Source organism: Phyllopteryx taeniolatus, chromosome 21 (genome assembly GCF_024500385.1).
Source record: "Phyllopteryx taeniolatus isolate TA_2022b chromosome 21, UOR_Ptae_1.2, whole genome shotgun sequence".
Taxonomy (NCBI): domain Eukaryota; kingdom Metazoa; phylum Chordata; class Actinopteri; order Syngnathiformes; family Syngnathidae; genus Phyllopteryx; species Phyllopteryx taeniolatus.
The window spans coordinates 2,714,460-2,734,061 of record NC_084522.1 but is presented as its reverse complement, the minus strand read 5'-3'; the positions used below and the strand labels follow the sequence as shown (position 1 = coordinate 2,734,061).

General features: G+C 42.7%; 2 protein-coding genes and 1 non-coding gene across 12 annotated transcripts; 1 reads left to right on the top strand and 2 right to left on the bottom strand.

Annotated features, from left to right (window-relative positions):
* Nucleotides 1-2,061: 2,061 nt before the first annotated feature.
* On the top strand, nt 2,062-14,291 carry fam83hb (family with sequence similarity 83 member Hb). 5 transcript variants are annotated; one of them, XM_061761141.1, is made up of 8 exons: nt 2,062-2,270; nt 6,617-6,795; nt 6,873-7,205; nt 7,921-8,085; nt 8,179-8,303; nt 8,388-8,930; nt 9,018-11,244; nt 12,620-14,291. In XM_061761141.1, the coding sequence occupies exons 2-8, from the start codon at nt 6,673-6,675 to the stop codon at nt 12,638-12,640; spliced, it is 3,537 nt and encodes a 1,178-aa protein (XP_061617125.1). In that variant the 5' UTR covers nt 2,062-2,270; nt 6,617-6,672; the 3' UTR covers nt 12,641-14,291. The 5 variants fall into 5 exon arrangements, with proteins under 5 accessions (XP_061617125.1, XP_061617126.1, XP_061617127.1 ...); XM_061761142.1 differs by having other exon boundaries at nt 2,062-2,308; XM_061761143.1 differs by having other exon boundaries at nt 2,062-2,312.
* si:ch211-199g17.9 (uncharacterized protein LOC108180085 homolog) lies at nt 14,030-19,521 on the bottom strand. Of its 6 annotated transcripts, XM_061761150.1 has the most exons (11): nt 19,381-19,521; nt 19,191-19,288; nt 18,671-18,706; nt 18,505-18,567; nt 16,999-17,073; nt 16,029-16,076; nt 15,880-15,934; nt 14,951-15,040; nt 14,805-14,868; nt 14,690-14,732; nt 14,030-14,595 (listed from the first exon to the last, which is right to left on the bottom strand). In XM_061761150.1, exons 2-10 carry the CDS (start codon nt 19,204-19,206, stop codon nt 14,709-14,711), a joined length of 471 nt encoding a protein of 156 aa, XP_061617134.1. In that variant the 5' UTR covers nt 19,207-19,288; nt 19,381-19,521; the 3' UTR covers nt 14,030-14,595; nt 14,690-14,708. The 6 variants fall into 6 exon arrangements, 5 of the variants coding, with proteins under 5 accessions (XP_061617134.1, XP_061617139.1, XP_061617137.1 ...); XM_061761155.1 differs by lacking the exon at nt 16,999-17,073; XM_061761153.1 differs by lacking the exon at nt 18,671-18,706.
* LOC133471558 (U8 small nucleolar RNA) lies at nt 17,449-17,580 on the bottom strand. Its single transcript, XR_009786258.1, has one exon. It is a non-coding gene; the product is annotated as a U8 small nucleolar RNA (small nucleolar RNA).
* Nucleotides 19,522-19,602: the final 81 nt, after the last annotated feature.

The window sequence follows — 19,602 nt, the reverse complement described above, 5'->3', positions numbered from 1 at the left end:
TTCATGCGCTCGCACCTCGAGGCCAACGCGTCACATGTGAGATTTGCGCCAGCAGCCCCGAGCGCTCACGGGGGCTGTTCAAAAACATGACCGGTGAACACTAGCACACCGGAACACACACACGGAACAGGCGGCGCACCCTTGGGAAATAGTGGCCTCTGTGTGTGTGTGTTGCTATCGGAGTGCACATGCAACAAGGTGTGTTCGGGGTGAGGGCCATAGAAAGAGTGCTACAGCTCGTAAAGCACTTAGCTGATTGCTGATTGGCTTGCTTTGGTCACTGAGTCACTCCAACACACATACTGAAACACAAAAAAAAACAAAAAAAACATGTTATAATACGCGTTCAGTCAATATATTATATGCTGTTGAAATTGGCAAAACTTAATTTAAAAAAATTAATTCTGGAGAATTTTGGGTGCTTCTTTTTTTTTTTTTTTTTATTAATAAATGTCATTCTCTGGGATGATTTTTTTCAATAAATGTTTCTTAATGTAAAAATTCAAGACTATTCTGGAGGAAGAAATAATTGTTTTTTTTCAATTGTCAAAATTCTATTAAAAATATTCTTAGGAAAAAAAATCCAATCAAGTCAAATTTCTATGAAAGTATTTCGGAGGGAAAAAAAATATTATTTTACATTTTAAACTATAAAAAAAGCTATACAAGATAATTTAGAGGAAATAATATCTTATTTTTCATTTTTAAATTAAAGAAATAAGTCAAAGTTCAATAAAAATATTTTGGAGAATAAATAGTTTTTAGTTTTTGAAAATTCTGAAATATATTCAACAAAAGAACAAAATGATTTTTTTTCCAAAATTACATCTTAAAAGTTTCAAAGGGGTGGGGGTCAAAATTCTATAAAAAAAAAATACTCTGGAGAAAAATATATCTCTGAGTCAAAGTTTTATGAAAAATGTCTGGAGAAAAATATTGTTTTAGAAATATAAAAAGTCTATAAAATATTCAGAAGAAAAACACATTACATTGTTTTAATGAGAATGTATTTTTTAATTGTCAAAATTCAACAACAAAAAAGATATTCTACCGGGGGGGGGCCTGCACTCAATAAACTGAACGCCATTCAAATAACCCAAACTGCGAAGTCACTGTAATGCATTTATCACTCACTTATTAACACTTGCAGTCACTCTACAACAAAGTAACTAACTAGTTATGGATTTAGTAACATCAAACAGTGATAAAAGTCCATTTGTAACAAGCAAACAGGCAACAAACAAAGGTGACAAATTGGCACGATCGTGAACCCGAACCCAGATGTTGTTATTTGGGGGGCAAATTTTAATGATATACTGCAGGGGACATTCTTGAAAACTTTTAAATACAAAAAAATATAAATTGTATTTAAAATTACAAATTTAATGAAGAAAATCAATAACAAAATAATAATACTTATTTGCACAATTAAAAAAATTTTTTTTTTAAACACAAGTCCCAATTAAAAGAGATTACAATTTGGATAAATCTACAGTTCAAGTAAGATTGGTCTCATTTGCAGCAATTTTTTAAAATAGTTTTCCAGTTTATTAGTTTACATACTGATGATCAATATGCTAAATTTAAATGACACTAGGATATCTTTTGGGACATGAGCTTTTGAGTTCAATCAGCAAACTGTAGCGAGACAAATATAGCGCAATTAAAATACTCATGTATTATACAACGACGCCACAAAGGAATAAATAGTGGTAAACTCCTTCTTTTCCTTTCGGCTTGTCCCGTTAGGGGTCGCCACAGCGCGTCATCCTTTTCCATGTAAATAGTAGTAAACGTACTTTCTGAAGTCAACTTGGGGTTTTAGTGAGTTTCATAACAATGAACAGCGAGCAGCCATTTTTGAGTAGGAAAAAAAAAAAAGAGGGTGAGAGAGCGAGAGAGAGAGAGAGAGCGAGAGAGAGAGAGAGAGCTTCACTCCTCACAGGCGCCGCGAAAGGCGGAGCTTGCAGCGGGAGCCTCCGAGCGTCCTCCCCGGCCAACGACGTATGTGGGCGGGGCCTGTGGACTCCGCGAGCTGGGGAGCGCGGCGCCTCTCACGCAGCGTCCCGGTTGCTCCTTCCTCATTCGCCGTAGTGGCGGCGGCCCCGAGGGTGCATTCGGACGGACACACGCGCAGCACTCGACCCGGAGCCTCGCTTCGGGGGGGGGGGAGGATTTGAGAGTTATTGGGTTGTTTTGTTTCCCCCCCTTCATTTTTTTTTAAGTTTCAATGCGGAAAAACAAAGGGGAGACGCTGTGCAAGTTTGGAGGTAAATGGAAGGCGAGACCAAGTTGGACAAAAGCTCAAGTCGGTATACACTGGCCCTATTCTTTACTTCCTGACTTAACTTGACTCTTCTATTCATGCTCAACATTCCAATGTCTTGTCTTTCCATTGCTGTACATATTGTTGCCTCCATTCCACTTTATTTGAATCCGTTCTGTGTCCTGTCCACTTTTCCCTGCACTTCTCCTTCTGCATTGGATCTTTTTTTTTTTTCTCTCGGACTCTATTCTCTTTCACCAAGTGTGTGTGTGTATTGTGAGTGGAACAAACAAATGCATGTCAAATGCTGCACCCCAGGTAGCTACTGTCCATGGAAATACCAAACAAACAAATTCGACAGTTTAAAAAGGTGTGCCCAATTCGGTCGACCGGTCCCCGCCGCCAGTTTCGAGACATTCTGTGGACTTTGAAACCTCTTACTGTCTTTATTGCGCGTATCATATTTGGTTTGCAGCTATTAAAAAAAAATAAAAAAAATGCTGATATTCATATAAGGTTGCCCGCGTTTTTGCCGTGAGTCACTCACTTGGAAAACAGTGGACCAGTGTGTGTAATTACAAGGCGGAAAAGTCGGTATTGTGGTAAGAATTTCTTGCGGTGCGTCTTTTTATGGATGTGGTCTATGTTGGGGGAGCCACGGGCTAAAGTAGTTTCATTCCGTTCTGGGAGATCGTGGAAAAAGTCCATTCATGCGCTGCGTTACATCCTGGAATTTGCAAACAAAATATTGCAGTACGGCCAAGAAACCGCAGGGGGGGCAGCATTGCAGATTCGACATGAATCATTTTCAAGGACACCTGGCGAAGAAATAATATGTAAATCAGTATTTTTCAAGAAAAAAAAAAAATTCCCGACGCATCATGAGATAAAAGTTGTAGCAGCTGCGAGGAACAAATTGTCAATGTACGAGAAAAATCTTGGAAAGTGTTGGGATAAAGTTGTAAGATTACAAGAGTAAAGTTGTAATACAGAAAGTCCCAAATGTCACGAGAAAAAGTTTAATTCAATGAAAGTCCCACAGAGCGTTGAAGGGTCTTTCGTTGGGTTTTGCGCCCTGGACCGGTCGCGTCCACACAATGAACTCGACCTTGAGTCCAACCTTTTTGTGCGGCACTCAACAGTTCCGCCGAGGCGCGGGACACGTCGTGCGTTGTTTGCACTCGTCTGTCCGAGCGCGTTAACGCCAGCCGCCGCTGAAGAGTGGTGACGGCGCAGCGCATAAACTGGCTCGTCCCTCCCAACCTGTTCTCAGGTATTCCTCGCTGGGCCGAATTATCTCACTAAATGAACGCCAGGAATGCCCGATCGGCGCGAGTGGGCGAGGCGGGTTAAGAGACGACAGATCAAGTTCGCGATTGGGGGAAATGGCTGGGCAGGTTACTGATTCACGTGATGAGATGGAAACCGATTTTTGGGGGGCGGAGGTGACCGTCTTCTGTTGACCTGCTTTTCATGTCGTGTCAACACAGGAATGCCAAGAATGAGCTCATCTCAACATCGGGCTGAGAAACCTGGCAGCGGTTGAAGGCCTGACGCTGATAACAAAAAAAAACAAACAAAAAAAAAAAAAAAACGCTGTTAGCGACAGCTTGGAGCCTTAAACGCAAACATTTGAAAACGGGCGCTCGACACGCAAGCGTTATTTTCCATCTCAATGTGAAAAATGTTGAAAATGATGGACATGCGCACAGGTATCTGGCCATGAGCGATTGTGTCAAAGTAAACCTACGTTGTCTTCATTCCATCAAACTCGAACCTGTACGTATGCCAACCGAGGTAATCAAAAGAGGATTTCAGATCAAATTCCAGGGCAAGCATGCGCGTTGTTTTTCTTCATAACGTGACATCGCCAACTACTGGCCTGCCATGAATATTCCAGCCTTTTAAAAAAATGATATAGTTCTCCATTTAAATGTGTAAAACGGTGAAACCAAAGGACATTTGCAATTACATCAAAGTAACAAAACAAAGAGCCGGTCACGCTAAATGTACATTAGCTTACTTAGCTAGGTCAACGAGGGCTATTGAAAAAGTGATTCGGGATTACAATCTCGGAGGACGGGCAGTTGGTGAGCATGCACGTCGTGTTTCTTTAAGCAACCACTGGCCCGGCATGCATATGACAACCATTTCATTCATGAATTCATCATGACGATCGTTGTTTTCCCCAAGCTAACACTAAAGGCCTATAGAAAGGCCTGAGGTTGCAGTGTCCTCGTCGGAGTCACTCCGCTTTGCCAGGCAAGGGAGGAACAGTGCACGATCCCGATTGCTGTTTCACTTTCAACAGTTTGATGGTGCTGTCGAAACAAAGCAAGCAGGCCATTTTTGTTTGACTATCCTAACGAGTAAACCAGGTGGGAGGCTTGGTTTTGAGAGAACCGCCCAGCAGCGCTTCTTGTTTCCGCAGAAGAGCTCAATCAGGCTCGACACGGAAACCCCTGGGCTGGGCTGGGATTTATTCCACCACGCAACTGAAATGTGATGATTCGGCAAAAAAGGATCAAGGTCCCGAGGCAGCTTGATCGAGTTGTTGGGAGTTGTGCAATGATTCCATACAAAGTAGCACGTAAGCCCAACATACTTCCCGGGCCGCTGCGGAAGAGAGGGGCTGACCATAAAGGCAGCTACGAAGGATAGGGAGAAAGCAGGAAGTCTGCCATTTTGCTCCCAGATGACTCACCGGCCAGAAAAAAAAAAAACAGTTACCTGGTGAGTCACTCGGGTCACTCAGTAAACTCGGCTCTCCCTGCCTTCCCTTAGGTCCCCCTTGCTATCGCGACAACATTGTGGAAAGGTTGCACGCCTTTTAAGTTTGAACAAAAACACCCGAACCCTCCTAAATAACAAGGATCATTTGTACACACACCGACAATCCGCCTCGCAACATAGTATGACAGACTGTACGTTTCCATGGCGACGTATCCACACAGTCAAAAACCGCACGATGCAGCAAGTTGCTGAACAGGATTGTGGTTTTTGTCTTTTGTCACTTCTGACTTACAACAAGGACAAAAATCGGACTTTTGGAGCATCCCCGCGAACTGGAATTCTCGCTGAAACGCGAGACAGAGAGCGCCAAAGTTTCAAGTCTCAAAATGCGGAGTGAACTGTCACGAGGAGCTCGTAAAGTCAGAGCGCCGCCGCCGCCGCCGGATGAGACGTCTCGTACGCAGCTATTAGAGCCAAATTCAATTGAAAACTATTAGGGTTGACCCGGTTGGCTCAGCTGATTGCACTGCGTACATCACTGCGCTGCACTTGGAATGCAGCCTCGGGGGACATTACCAGTTCCCTAGTAAGAGTTTGGCAAAGTACAGTATGAGTCCTGGAATTCGCCCTAAAATGGCTGCTCATGAACCCAAATGGTCAACTTCCTGTTCCATTGCAGGCATGTGATAGACATGTCCACCTAATTTCGTGTTGATCGGGGCAACTGGTGTCAGGGGCTGATTGACTTTGATTGTTTTACTTTCGACTGAGGAGGTGAGGGGGCAGGGGGTTGTTCTGTACCATTAAAACATACATTTTCATCACATTCGTCTTGATAATGGCATTTTTAAGATGCCCCTACGATAACTAGCGCTACAGCTCGTTATTAGTCAGTTAACAGGTAGGCGCCTTGTCTGTCCTTGTTTTGATATGTTGCGATCTTTCGTTCACAAATGTAATTGTGGCGTTGATGCCAGCGCACAAGTATGTACAGTAATTACACTTTATGCAACAAGTTTATTTCTTTACAATGTCTTTTAATACGTTTTATACGTATGTTTTATTATATGTTTTGTTACAATACAGTGCTGTTTCTTCATTAAAAACGTGGGGGAAGGGGGGGGGGGAACGGGAATGGATTAGATAGCTAGCTAGTAGAGACTTTATTCATCCTGTGAGGAATTATGGGCATTTCAATTAATTAATGAATTCAAATTAATTCCGGTAATTTCAGTGGGGAAGATTAACTCGTAAAGAGAGTTACGAGATTGGTCAGAGAACGAATTAAACTCCTAAATCAAGGTACAACTGCACTTAACTATTAGCATTGTCATTAAAACAAGAGCCTTTTTGGCAAACCAGCACTTGCTTTTCTGCTTTCATCGCCAAGTGACAGTGTCTGTTTTGCAACGTATCCAACATGCCATCCCCGCTCCGACGGCTTCCGGCTGTGCCGAGTTGACTCAGCAGGGATCTTAGCAAGAGAACCTGTCCATACACCTCTGCATACCTTTCCCTTTCAAAGGTTTCCACTTTCTGCTCACCAATTCTCGCTCTGCGTTTTTCAGCGTACTCAACATTGACGTGGTCCCTTTTTCTCCTGCTTTTGCGTTGTAGAATTTTGCATTCCCCACCAGCGACCCTGACTTTGACTCCCACTCGTATCGCCGACCATGGCTCACCGGTCTCAGAGTTCGTCCATTGGTGATAACCCACTGGACCCAAACTACCTGCCCCCGCACTACAAAGAGGACTACCGACTTGCCATCGATGCACTGATAGAAAATGATTTATCGGTAAAAAAATCATTCAGGGCTATTTCAGGCATGTCTGTGTCAGAACTATGCGTTGATTGTGTTTCCTGTCCCACCAGGGGTACTATGACTTCCTCCAGGGCGCAGACGTGGTCAGCTTCCTGGCACAGGTTGAAATCGAGCACATCAAATCCACCATCCAGGAGCCCGCTCACACGCACAGTGTTCCCGACCTGAGGTACCCAGAGGCGGGCCACAATACGGAGGGCTCGTCTGACACCTACTGGCCCATGCAGTCCGACCTGGCCGCCCCGGGCCTGGACCTGGGATGGCCGTTGACCCAGAACAGCTTCATCGGACCCACGGAAGTCACCACTCTGGTGAACCCGTCGGAGCCCAACATGCCGAGCATCAAGGAGCAGGCCAGGAGACTCATCAAGAATGCTCGCCAGGTCAGAAAACGTTCCGATCCAGTTTCCTTGGATGAGGTCCTCCTGGGAGGACTATGGCACCCGAAGAGCAGCTTAAAGCATTCCACATAAACGGGCTAACAATGTGTAGGTTGGAACTCAACTTAGGAAGCCACGTGAAAGCAAGTGTGGAACCACACAACATGTCATAAATCAACATGTCGTATCCTAGCTTGTCTTTATCACACATTCTGAACAGCCAGAGGATTGCTGACTCGTTTATGTTTGGGTTATTTTATCTCCCTTTGAGAATAATTGTACTTTTTATCTGCCGCTGCCAACTTTGCCGCCGCACCCTTTCCGACGAAGGTCTGGTTGGCTGGCAGGCTTTTGGAGAAGGCGGAGGAGGCGGTAATTAAGACGAGATGCACATGGCAGATGTCACGACTCATGAGCAGTTACAGTGGGAGGAAAGAGTATGTGGACCCTTTGGAACTTCTTCAATTTCTGCATAAATTGGTCAGGAAAATGTGGTCTGATCTTCAGCTAACTCGCTAATTTTCTATGAAAATTTGAAAACATATTTTTTGTGTGGTATTAGTTTGAGCGGTTTGTTCATTCTTAGGATTTGGATAAAGACCAGACCACGTTTTCTGACCAATTTATGCAAAAGGGTTCAAATACTCCACAAACAAGTCGGACTATGTAACTTGTACAACAAGTAAGTAAGCAAGTAAGTACTAACTTTATTTTTCAGGTTATCGCAGTGGTGATGGACACGTTCACCGATGTGGACATTTTCGCCGACCTCTTGGACGCGACAGCGCGGCACATTCCTGTTTATATTATCTTGGATGAGCAGGAAGCCCATAACTTTGTCTCCATGGTGATCAACTGCAAGGTCAACTTGGACTTAATCCAAGTAAGTGTTTTGTCATGCGTTAATCATCTATGAAGGTAGGCCTGCCTCAATAACATGAAACGTGACACATTTTTTTATTGATCGACTTTACAGATGATGCGTGTCAGGACTGTGGCGGGAATAACATATCAATCCCGAACAGGGAAGTCATTCAAGGGGCAAATGAAAGATCGTTTCCTATTAGCTGACTGCAGGGCTGTACTCAGCGGTAATTACAGGTGAGTTCTATCCCTCGCGATTTCTGATTGCTTTCTTTCCAGTTGTCATACGATTAAGAGAATTTCCTCGGTATTTTCGCACAGTTTCATGTGGTCGTATGAGAAGATTCACCGCTGCATCGCTCACCTTTTCCTCGGCGAGCTGGTGGCCACGTTTGACGAAGAATTCCGCATCCTTTATGCTCAGTCGGAGCCCCTCGTCGTTGACCCGTCGGATGGAACGCTCGCAATCCCGGACACCGGCAGTTACTTAACCAGACAGTTAGGCTTAAAGAGGACCCAGTCCTTACGGAACGCCCTGGGCCTCCGGAGGCAACCCGAGATAACTTCCAGCTTCCCATACGGAGACCAGGAACGCAACCTGGCTCTTCCTTTCCGGAGAAACGACCCCTTCCGTCACACCATTGAGTACGGGGCAGGACTTATGATCGGGAAGTATTCCCAGCAGCAGTTTCGTCCACAGCAGTCCTACTTGGAGCAGGGACGGTCTATCGTGTCCCGGCAGATGGAGATTAGCAGCTTCAAGAGGCACAGCTACGCAGAAGGGACCCAGGACAATTACATGGCCTCCAGGCACTATATGAAGCACAGAGTCATGAACAATCTGGATGAGACCGACTTCCACAGGTAGAATGCCTTTTCAACCCCCAGTTGTTTCGTATTAACATTCATTGCCCCGTTGCCTCTTATTGAATCTCTGTATTTTATTTACAGGGAACCGAGACACCATTTCGACAGTGAAGGTCCTGGAGCAGGTTCTGGCCACGGACACCACGACAGACATCGTCCTCCGCCTCTAGCCATTGACCAGTATTCAGACTCAAGCTCATTCCGCTCAGACCTAGAGGTCAACTCCGGAAACTACGCAAGAGGTTATGCACATCTTTCCTCCGATGATTTAAGCGGACCCGATGGGATTCATGCGCCTCCGGTAGCGGGAAGGTATGGAGGAAGCTCGGCCCAGAAGAGACCGACCATTGGTCAGGCGTACGCTTGTCAGAGCTCACCCACACAGCCCCACCCATCAGACAAGAAGCCATTTCCAAAGCATTCAGATCAGGAGCACGACCAGGATCCGAGCGTCCGGCATGGACTGAGGAACTGGAGGATCCACTCGTATCTGAGCACATACGAGGAAGGTGGAGAAGAAGGTCTGAATCAACCCTTGGGGCCTGACGCATTTGAAGATCCTCCATCTCATCAGGAGCCCAGGGAAAGTTCAGCCACCCGCTTTAGACTAAAAGAGCCGACAAATGTCGCCCCTATGCCCAGAGCGGATATCCAAAAACCACGCTTTGGGAAGCCAAACGTACCTGACCGCACCGGCAAGGATTCGACCACCAAAGATCTGACTTCTTCAGTTTCGCTGGATAGAAGTGAGAAGGAAGTGGAGAAAGAACGGGAAGGAGAGGATAAGTGGGGTTCTGCAAAAGAGGACAGCAGGGAAAAAGAAGTAAAGGAAGGTCATGATCTCTTCCTTTCCAAACACGACTCCTTCCGCTCACGGATCAACCCGCTCCTTCAGCGTAGCTCGCGTCTGCGCTCATCGCTTATATTCTCATCTTCCAAAGCAGAAATGCACAGCGGGGGCGCCGGTCTAAAATCCGCCACAGACGACGACGGCAAGTCCTCCATCGTAGCCCAGATCCTAGAGAAGAGGCGGTCGTTGTCTAGAGAACCTTTCGAGTGGAAAAAGATGGCAGAGGAACAGAGTAAGGAGAAGGACGAGGAGAAAAGTGAGGATGCAAAGGAAAGGGAGAAACAATTGACAGACATAACAGCAGGAAAAGATGAATACCAGAAACCTCAAGCGCAGTTAGAGTCAAATCCGAATGTCGAGACCTCCAACACTGTCACGTCATCACCTCTGAACATCAATGACCCTGGCAGTCGACTACAGTATTTCAAAGACCTAGCTGCTAAGCGAAAAGCATCCAAAATAGAGACTGCAGTCCCACCGCCGGCAGAGAAGAAGCCAGACAATTCTGACAATTCACCCCAAAGTACTACGGTGAGTGCTGAAATTGGTCCGACAGAATCAGAAACAAAGAAACCGGATCCCGCAGCAAAACTGTCCGAACTCAATTGCCGATCTTCACTCCCGTCACCCAAGCCGTCTCTACTCTCTCCCAAGCCTTTCGTAAGCAGCGTGAAGGCTCCTGAAACCCACAAAGAGGAGAACTCATTGGACGGTCAGAAGAAAGACATATTCAAGTCTTTAAAGCCCCTTGCATCCCCCAAGATCTTTAAGCGGGACCCGGTTAAGCTTAAGGGAATCCATCCTCGTAGGGTCTCCTGTGGCGAGGATATCATGACGGATGCGACAGACTCCGAGAAGAGCGAGCTGAAGAAGACTCGCTCTCATAGTTCCTCCACTCTGCCGCACGACGAATCCAAGGAGAAAGTTATGGGATCCAACACATCCATCAACACGCTGAGCGAGGGAAAGGGTGACGGCAAGACGCTCGACTTCCTGAAGAAACAGACTCAGAGGCTAAAGGGATTCTTGGGGCCCAAGGATAAGGAGAAGAAGTCCTCAGGCGAAGATCGGGGCAGCATGACCACCGTGAAAGAAATGGTAGAAGATTACACTAAAAAACAGAGTAAGGACGTGGGATCCCCCGCCGCCGATCAGACCACTGCCAATCACAGGACGTCGCCGGGCACGTCAGGCTCGTCACGGTACCAGCCCTCTGGGAGCTCGGTACTGTTCAGCAGCAACCTCCGCGACGACACAAAGGTCATCCTGGAGAAGATCTCGGCAAACAGTCAGAAGAACCGCCATGAGCGGGACGAGGACGGAGACCGCGAAGCTAAGGACGACTTCTCCGCCAAGAAGAACTGCTTGCTGCGACCCCAAGGCGTTGTCCAGGAGAGGGAGGGACTGCTGAAGAGGATAGAGAGCCTGAGGAAGGAGAAGAAGGTCTACAGCCGTTTTGAGGTAGTCTCCCGTTGTAAAGATGACGCTTGCAGTCCTAATAGGAAGGATATATACACTCCTCACAAAACCGAGGGCTATTGGGCTAACTGGTGAAATTTCACAATTAACCTTAAAATGCACTACAGTCATTTCACCTTAATGCACAATTCTAATAGTTCAGTGTTTTAGTCATTTTTGGACAACTTGTCAAGCTGAACGTTAGCCCATACCGCTAACTTTTTGTGAGCAGTGTAGACCTACCTGTGAGTGGTTTGAGGTCTTAGCTGGGCATATGCTGTATGATTTGTACCATAGTGTATTCCAACTCATGCTGTATGAAAGTCAAAGCTAACGACCGAACGACAGGGGCTCCTCGGTTTACAACATTCCAAGGTTACGAATGTCGCGCAATAAACTACTTAGCGCAGTGGCGTAAGAACAGGTAGTCATGTAACTTACCTCACTTACTGGTTTTCATTTGATTGTTTTATATTTATGGCCTACAAGTGTTTTTAATGCAAATGTTTACTGCAATTATGACGTTACGGCTGCATTAGCTAAGCGTACAAATCCTGGTTAAATTGCCGTGGTGTAAAAGGCAAACGCTGTACAAGTAGTTGCTGCTGTCCCAGTAGGTGGCTGCTTTCAAACTGTTGCTAACTGTCAAGACTGCAGTACCAAAAACTCAAAGAACGATACCCAGGCACAAAAAAAAAAGTCTCTTTCATGCTAGCTTTTTCCCAGGATTGATGTGGAATTGGTGAAGTCACCCTGGGAATTTGCCAGTAGAAGATGCGGAACACCATCGACAAAGTGCCTAGTTTAGCACCCGAGACTGTCCACGTTCCTTTGCGATGAAAGCAACTATCTCGATGACATCGCTACACATATGTAGCTGTGCGCAACTTTACAGAATCGCACTAATAAGCTGCTTTGGTGGATCTCGTCAGTCACTCTGCTTCCACTGTACAGGATCAGCGATTACATTTCAGACACAGCAGAAACGTTTCCGATTGTCGCGTGAGCAATCGGGAGCTACTAATTGTTCTTTGTTTCTGACACGCAACGAAACTTTGAAATTTGCCCCGATTAAAAAAATCTCTTAATTGGGCTTGAAACTAGATTATTTTCACACAGTATACGCCCATCTTTAGACGTAAAACGTAGAAATTATGTTAGGAACAGCAGTCTTAAAATAAAATCTTAATCTTTATACCTTCTGTCTGTTTAGTTACCACAATACTTACTGGTGTAATTTCAAGTTAACACATGTAAAATGTTCCAAATAGAGTAATAATTCAGTCACCTCAACTATGTTTTACCGATTTGTTACCAACTGGGACCGAATGATTCAATTGACACGGCCAAACAACTGCCTTGTTGTTCTTTTGAACAGATGGGGAATACTCTGGGATAAATGGGAGCCTGACAGTCGGATGACCACGTGGGAATGAGACCCCTAACGTGCCCACGACACTCAGAAGGTTTGCTCCAACAAGACCACCTCTCCTGCTGTATTTTTTTATTTTTTATTTTTTCCACCCGGAAGAAAGCTTGAAACTACAACACAAAAAAAAAATGCAACCAATACAAAAAAAAAATAATAATCAACGGGTGCGGAATGCGCCTTCTTGCCAAACACTGGTACAACTTTTACCTTATAAGGCAACCGGAAGTGGATAGTGTGCAAAACAGAAGATGGCAGGCGGGCTTGTTGACTGAAAGTGAAAATGAAAAGAACACGTAGAACAAATGAAAAGACAGGTTTATGCCATTCAGTGACAGAAAAACATACTTTGCCCTTTGTTTTCTTTTTTCCACTGGCAATATGTTTCTTTGTGCGCTAAAATAAATCTAAACAGAAACATTAAGCGTAAGACACTGTTAAAACCCACCTGTTATGTCAATTGGAGATGAAACACTTATCCACTTTGAATGTTTGCGTGTTTAATTAGAGCGAAATATGATATAATGTATATGAAATATAGTGGGGGTAAGTGTATATTTGCAAAGAAAGAAACTCTATATATGTTAGGCCAGGGGTGGGCAAAGTATGGCCTGCGAGTCACATATGACCCACTCTGTTCTTTAATTCGGTCCATGGAGCATTTACATGATCAATTGTCCTGACACATTTGTAGTATACGTTTAGCTGTTTTTCCCTCTAACTTTATTTTGTATTCATTTTGATCACTACATAATTTGTTAGTTGTCTTATTTTAAATATTAGCTCAATTTAAAAAAAAAAATACATATAATTTTAACATTTACACTTTTTTTTAACCTCATTCATGAATGGCCAGGCCCATTTGTCCGATTTTAAAATTCAACTGTGGCCCTCTCGAGCACGAACGTTTGCCCACCCCTGCATTAGACAGTTCTGCCCCCGTTAGCTCCTTGTGTCCATATACAAATGCAAATGAAAACATAATATTGAAAATATATAATAAACACAAAATGACAAGAAGGTACGGCCTGCAGAATACATTTTATTGGGATGATCTTTTTGTATTTTAAAACTATTTTTTCCTCGATCTTTAGATTTCAAATAAGATCATTTTGACTCACGACATAACAGGAGGGTTCCCTATTATCTCATTTCGAGCCTGTCGTCAACTTGCAGGTCGGCGCAACGGAGCTAAGCTAAGTGCGGGCGTTTTCGGGGGGCTTTGCGCTTGTTATTTAATGTAAATAAACATGTTTACAGCTTCAACGTGAACTGGAGAAAGTCCGTGTTCCCGCTTTGGAGCGCAGTGCGAAAGGATACAAACGTTTTGCTGACGTGACTCCTGAATTTTGGATGTCGTCAACGATGCCTCTGTCGGATCGTGTGATTAAACCAAAGAATTAGGCTGGTCTAGTTTTTTTGCACAGTTTTATATGCGGGATTGTACATATTCAAAAGAATTAATTGGTTGGCTGTTTTTAATTAACAAATACTTGTCACACTGTAGTATCAAAGTACCTTGTATTCATATTTGTTTATTTTTTTTAAATACAATTTGAATACATGGTCATTTAGTATTGAAGTATGCTGCAAATACTTTTATTAAACCTTTTCCAAGCCACTGATGTTCGTCTGTGCACTTTCACAAATACATGAACGACAACGCATTGGCGTAACATGAACTGAGCAACATTGCACGTTAAACAGGTTTGAAACACAAAATGAAGTGGGGAGAGGGGGGGGGAATCCCATAGATTTAGCAGGGGAACATTTGACAGTTACCGTGGGTCAACATGGGACAAACGGAGGAAAATACTCTTTTTTTTTTTCTTTTCTTTGTCTTTCTTCTTCCATTAAAGTACCAGTAAACGTGCACTTTTAACTCCTCCCGGTTTATGTCATCAGGCGATCTAACGTCTCACATTCTGCAAGAGCGACGGAACAAGAGTTAATGGTTCGGAAAGAGGAAAATAAGACTTAGCGTGCCTGGAAAACAAATGTGTCCTGAGGTTTATTTACCTTGAGTCAATGCTCTGCTTCAATGTTTCGGCTGGGAATCTTTCTGGAAATCAAATAAGAGTATGTAAATTATTCACAGTATAAAAAGGTGTGTGTGTGTGGGGGGTCAACTTACAATGATGGCGTGCAGTTGCTTGTGCAGCTCAATCAGTTGATGGAGTTGATTCTCAAACTTCATCCTGTAGTTTACACACTTTTTTAAAAAATTACTGTAAACGTAGTTATAAATCATCATGGCTAATAATTACAGTTAATATGCACCGTAACTTGCGCCGTTTGAGCTTCAGCTCCTGGATTTCACAACGGTGCTGCGCCAAGAGTTCTTCGCTCTTCCTGTTCTGCTCGGCAAGACTAAAATGGCCGTCAGGAGAAAATCAAAAAACTTCACACACATGGCCACGAAATCTTTGAGCCGTAATAGAATGAACTTGCATAACTGAGGCCTTTTATGTATTCTTTTCTTCAAACACGTATGTGATGTGCTTCCATCGAAATACGAATGGAATTATGGCACAATGCATGAACAAGAATGAGAACACATTTTGACCCTGGCTGTAATTTGCCTGTTTTGCGGGGGCTCACGTACCGTAAATTAGCCAGTGCTTACCCTGTCTCCCTCTACTGTGGGGCCAATGCCAGGTACAGTTTTCGTTATGATGATTAGGGGGAGAACTGTGTAGCTCCCATAAAAACATTCTTTTCACTCGTGGAGACAGCGCTTCATCACCAAACTGCCCAATGACACGTGTCAATTTGTGTAGGGACGTGCGCCTCCAACCACTGAAGCTCTGCAACGTCATGGGCGGAGTAACCCAGTGTGGGGGCGGTATCATGTAAATTAACCACACTGTTACCTCATAATCCAGCAAAATCCAGAACGGTTTACTCACGGAAACATTTTAGAAAATAAAACGATGTACTTGGTTGTTCATTTTTCTCACTTAATGGCTGGGCAGGCACACGAAAGAACCACCTACTTGTATACTAGCAATTACAAAAGTCCGTTTTTCATGGTAAAGGTATGTTCCCTTATTTTCCACAGTATAATACAAAGACTACTTGGAGATGGCCATGGTAAATCACTGCCACCGTGCGAAACTAACAAATGCTCATCTTACAAAATGAATTACGCGGAATGTCTTCAGGACTTTGAGGTATGTCGTTCCTCCGGTTGGAGTGCGCAAGTTCACCTGACAGACTCGCGCTTGGATTCCTCGCACTGGAACTGCAGCTTCTGTGACAATTCTAGAGGAAAAGAGATTTGCTTTTTTTTTTTTTTTTTTTTTTGCCAGATTGATTGAGTGGCAGTTTCTTGAACGGAACATGAATATGCAAGTACCTTCCTTTTCTTGACGGGTCCTTTCCAGTCGGTAGGCCTCTGTTTGCACTGAAACAACAACAGTGACTTTTCTACATATCTAGTACATAATTCCATTGCAAACGCTCACAGCAAAAGACAGCGCACACTTTTGAGTGGAACCTCCAAACATGCTACATCACACTTTTTCCATTAAATTGAATCCAAATAAAAACTATATGACTCCAAGAATTTACCCACTGTTATATAAAACACAGCAAAACTATTCTTTTAGTGATAGTGTACTTTACTAGTGTCTCACAAATGCTGCTCAGCCTTGTGATGTTTTAATGCAAAACAGACGCTTTCCTAGGTCACGGTATTGTTTATTTCAATTTCTATGGCAGCATGCTTACTGCTGTTACATTACACACACAAAAAGCATGGAAAAAAAAGAAAAAACAAAGGAGCATATTTTCCAGAAAATTCTGGTTCAAAATTATTGTGATTTAAACACAAATGTTCCCACTGGAAATAATGTAAAGTGAATTCAAGCTGTGGCCATCATACTTTAACTTTGTTTATTTACTTTTTAAAATATATTTTATTTATTTACTTACTTACTTACAGTTAATTTAGAACTTTATAAGTGACCAACTTAAAATTATGGCGAGGGAACAGGGAGGTGTTTGACTGCTATACCGCCCCCTGGCGACAATTTGTGGGCATTGCTGAATATAAAAAAATATATATATATAAATATATATATATAAATATATATATAAATATATATATATATATAAATATATATATATAAATAAATAAATATAAAAAAAAACTGGCATAGTCATTATTCTAGGGTTTCTTTGATTCTTTTAGGTGTGTCTTTTGCTGAATCTAAATTCTTATTACTTTTGGGAGTGTATTTTTTCCAGGAAATAAGACCACAAAGTAGAACTTTTCGAGGTGGGAGTTTCACTTTGGAGGTCACATACAGTCTTGAGTTCCTTACGTGTAGCCAGCTCCTTCTGCAGACACGCACTGACTGATTTCCTCTCCATAATTTCCTCTTCCAGGATTGTTTTGCCTTGAAGAAAACATTTTACATGACTCACAAAAAGTGAGGGATATTAGGCTTTTGGGTGAAAAACTTCAGGATGAACCTAAAATGCACTATATCATTTTCCGGTGAATTTAATTTGAGTTTCTGTAAACTTCTGAATGCACGTCCAACTGTTCACTGTTTCAGTACTTTTTGCATTAGTTGATGTTCTCTATCAAGAAGATGTATGGCAAAATTCACAATAGATATTTGATCCATGAAAAGGATGACCCATAAACTTCTCTGTGACTCTTCCATGTTAAGTGACTCAGTTATAGAAATACATTTAACTTAACTGACATGCCATCAAATCATCAATAAATTCAACTTCAGCAGATGTTATTCGACAGCTTCAAAAGGTTCAGAATGGCTCTTGATGGATGGTGTCGCCCACCAAGAGTGGAGATACTAATCATATCTCATAGCACTCCATTCATCATGCTCTGATACTCCATTGCTGGAGTAACAGGTAAGGATATACCTCACTGACGATAGCATGTTGCTAAGTAAACCGCTGATTTGACTTGCAGGCACAGCCACATAAGTCACGGTTTCACGTTGCTATGGTAATCTTCCCTTGAAGGAAGAACACTTGATATCTACGTTTTCAAAATGATTAGAACGAGACACATTCACGACTGGAGCTTAATTTCTGCTGCTATTTCTTTTACGTTTAATGTCTAAAATATGCAAAATATGATATGACGTCATCGCAAGCGCGCGTTCCTATTGGCGAGCAATAAATAACGCCGTGAATCGGGGGATATTTTCACTCTAACTTGACGTTCCATCTTTTAATTAGCCAATAAAGCACACAGCTGGCACGTGTTATGTCTGGTTTGCTGTTTTAACAAATAAATACGTTAAAACACGCCGACATACAAAGCGGAAACGGAAATACGATACATGAGCACTTCCGTTCAGGCTAGGCTAACAGAAGAAACGAAAATGAACGTTGTGTCATAAATACGTACTATACACACCATTAGCCCACCGAATAGCGTCTTACTGTTTTTTATTAAAGTTTTTTTTTACAAGAGTCGACGTAAAAGCGGAAATACGTACAACTTGCTTTCCACTTCCGAGGCTAGCCAACGTAATACAGTATAAAAAAAATAATGTGACTGATTTTCTGATTGTATTTACTGCATTGAACAGATACTATACGTTTATTTGGATAATACACGTAATATTTTCAGAATAACATTGGCCAACAGAAATACTGTACAAGCAAACGTAAGATATGATAACGTCGTCCAGAAGATGTCACTGCTGAGTCTGAACTTTCCACAACAGACCAACGTCCACATAGCAACAGAACATGCAAATATGACAATTTCCATCAACATTTATTGTAAGATTGATTACCAAACAAGTCATTTAAAACCATATGTTTAAAAATGTACGATCGGTCACCTTGTTGCAGCCTCGCAAGTTCGCTCTTCAGCTGTTCAATTTTGGGGTCCTGCGTGCCTCCACCTAAGAGGATAAATAGATTAAATAACTTAAAATGTGTTTCTCTGTGTGTAAAGTCAATGTCAATAGTACATTTAAATTTTAAAGTCATTTTAGACAAGCTCGCCTGCTTTCACTTTAATGAAGTCTTCCATGTTGAACCCTGTTCCGAGACATTGCAGGAAATTATCCCCAAATATTTGTTAAACGTTTAACTACTCAGTCAACATACAACAGTCAAGAGACCCACTATTTAATAATTCATATATTAGTATAGTGATATATTGGCCGTTAAGCGCCACATTTGACGTACAACGAGAACTTCTTAGCTTTAGCTTAGCCACTACATTGTACTAATGTGCTAAAATTAGCCGAGTAAGCATAGCCACATTTGAAATATCTATTAAAACAGCACAGTAAGAGTGAAAAAAACCACAAGTTTCACTTAAGCGATAGACAAATATGTTACTCATTTAGAAGCACATTACTTCCGTTCTTTTACCTAACGAAGCTATTACTTGTTCTTTTATCTAATGAAGCTACTTTGATGCGAGTAGCCGCCATTTTTGCGACGCTAAAAGCTATTGGCAACTAGCACCTCGTATTTTTATGTTCTACCAAAGTATTGAATATGTAAATCGACCCACCTGCTGAATAACTCATTTTTATATCCAATGAACTAAGAGTTTTTGCTGAAATTGTCCCGTTTGTTGAGCTGGTGTAATGTCCCCTTCGTCCACTGGAACTTTTGAGATAAGGAGCAAACAAATAAATAAATAAATAGCAAGACACATTTTACATAATAAAAGATCCACTTCACTGGAAATATTTACTTACGTTGGTGTTAAAGGCTGTTACTTAAAATTAATCGACATTACAAGTTTCAATGTGACAGCATTAAGTGGTTAGCAAATCTGCTTCACAGTTGAATGGTTCTGGGTTCGAATCTCGTGGAGTTGCATTTTAGCTGAAGACAAATTGCCCTTTGCTGTGAATATGAATGTGTTTGTTTATGACTGACAACCAGTCCAGAGTCTACCCTGCGTCTCTCGCCAAAAG

Bases quoted from the DNA above. Each gene is read 5' to 3' on its own strand.
- fam83hb (XM_061761141.1), top strand. From the start codon at position 6,673: ATGGCTCACCGGTCTCAGAGTTCGTCCATTGGTGATAACCCACTGGAC. The intron at 6,796-6,872 runs GTAAAAAAATCA...CTGTCCCACCAG, and splicing joins TGATAGAAAATGATTTATCG to GGGTACTATGACTTCCTCCA. The intron at 11,245-12,619 runs GTAGTCTCCCGT...TCTTTTGAACAG, and splicing joins AGGTCTACAGCCGTTTTGAG to ATGGGGAATACTCTGGGATA.
- si:ch211-199g17.9 (XM_061761150.1), bottom strand. The intron at 18,568-18,670 runs GCGAGCTTGTCT...TTATCCTCTTAG, and splicing joins CTTCATTAAAGTGAAAGCAG to GTGGAGGCACGCAGGACCCC. The intron at 16,077-16,998 runs GTAAGGAACTCA...TTGTTGTTTCAG, and splicing joins GCAGAAGGAGCTGGCTACAC to TGCAAACAGAGGCCTACCGA.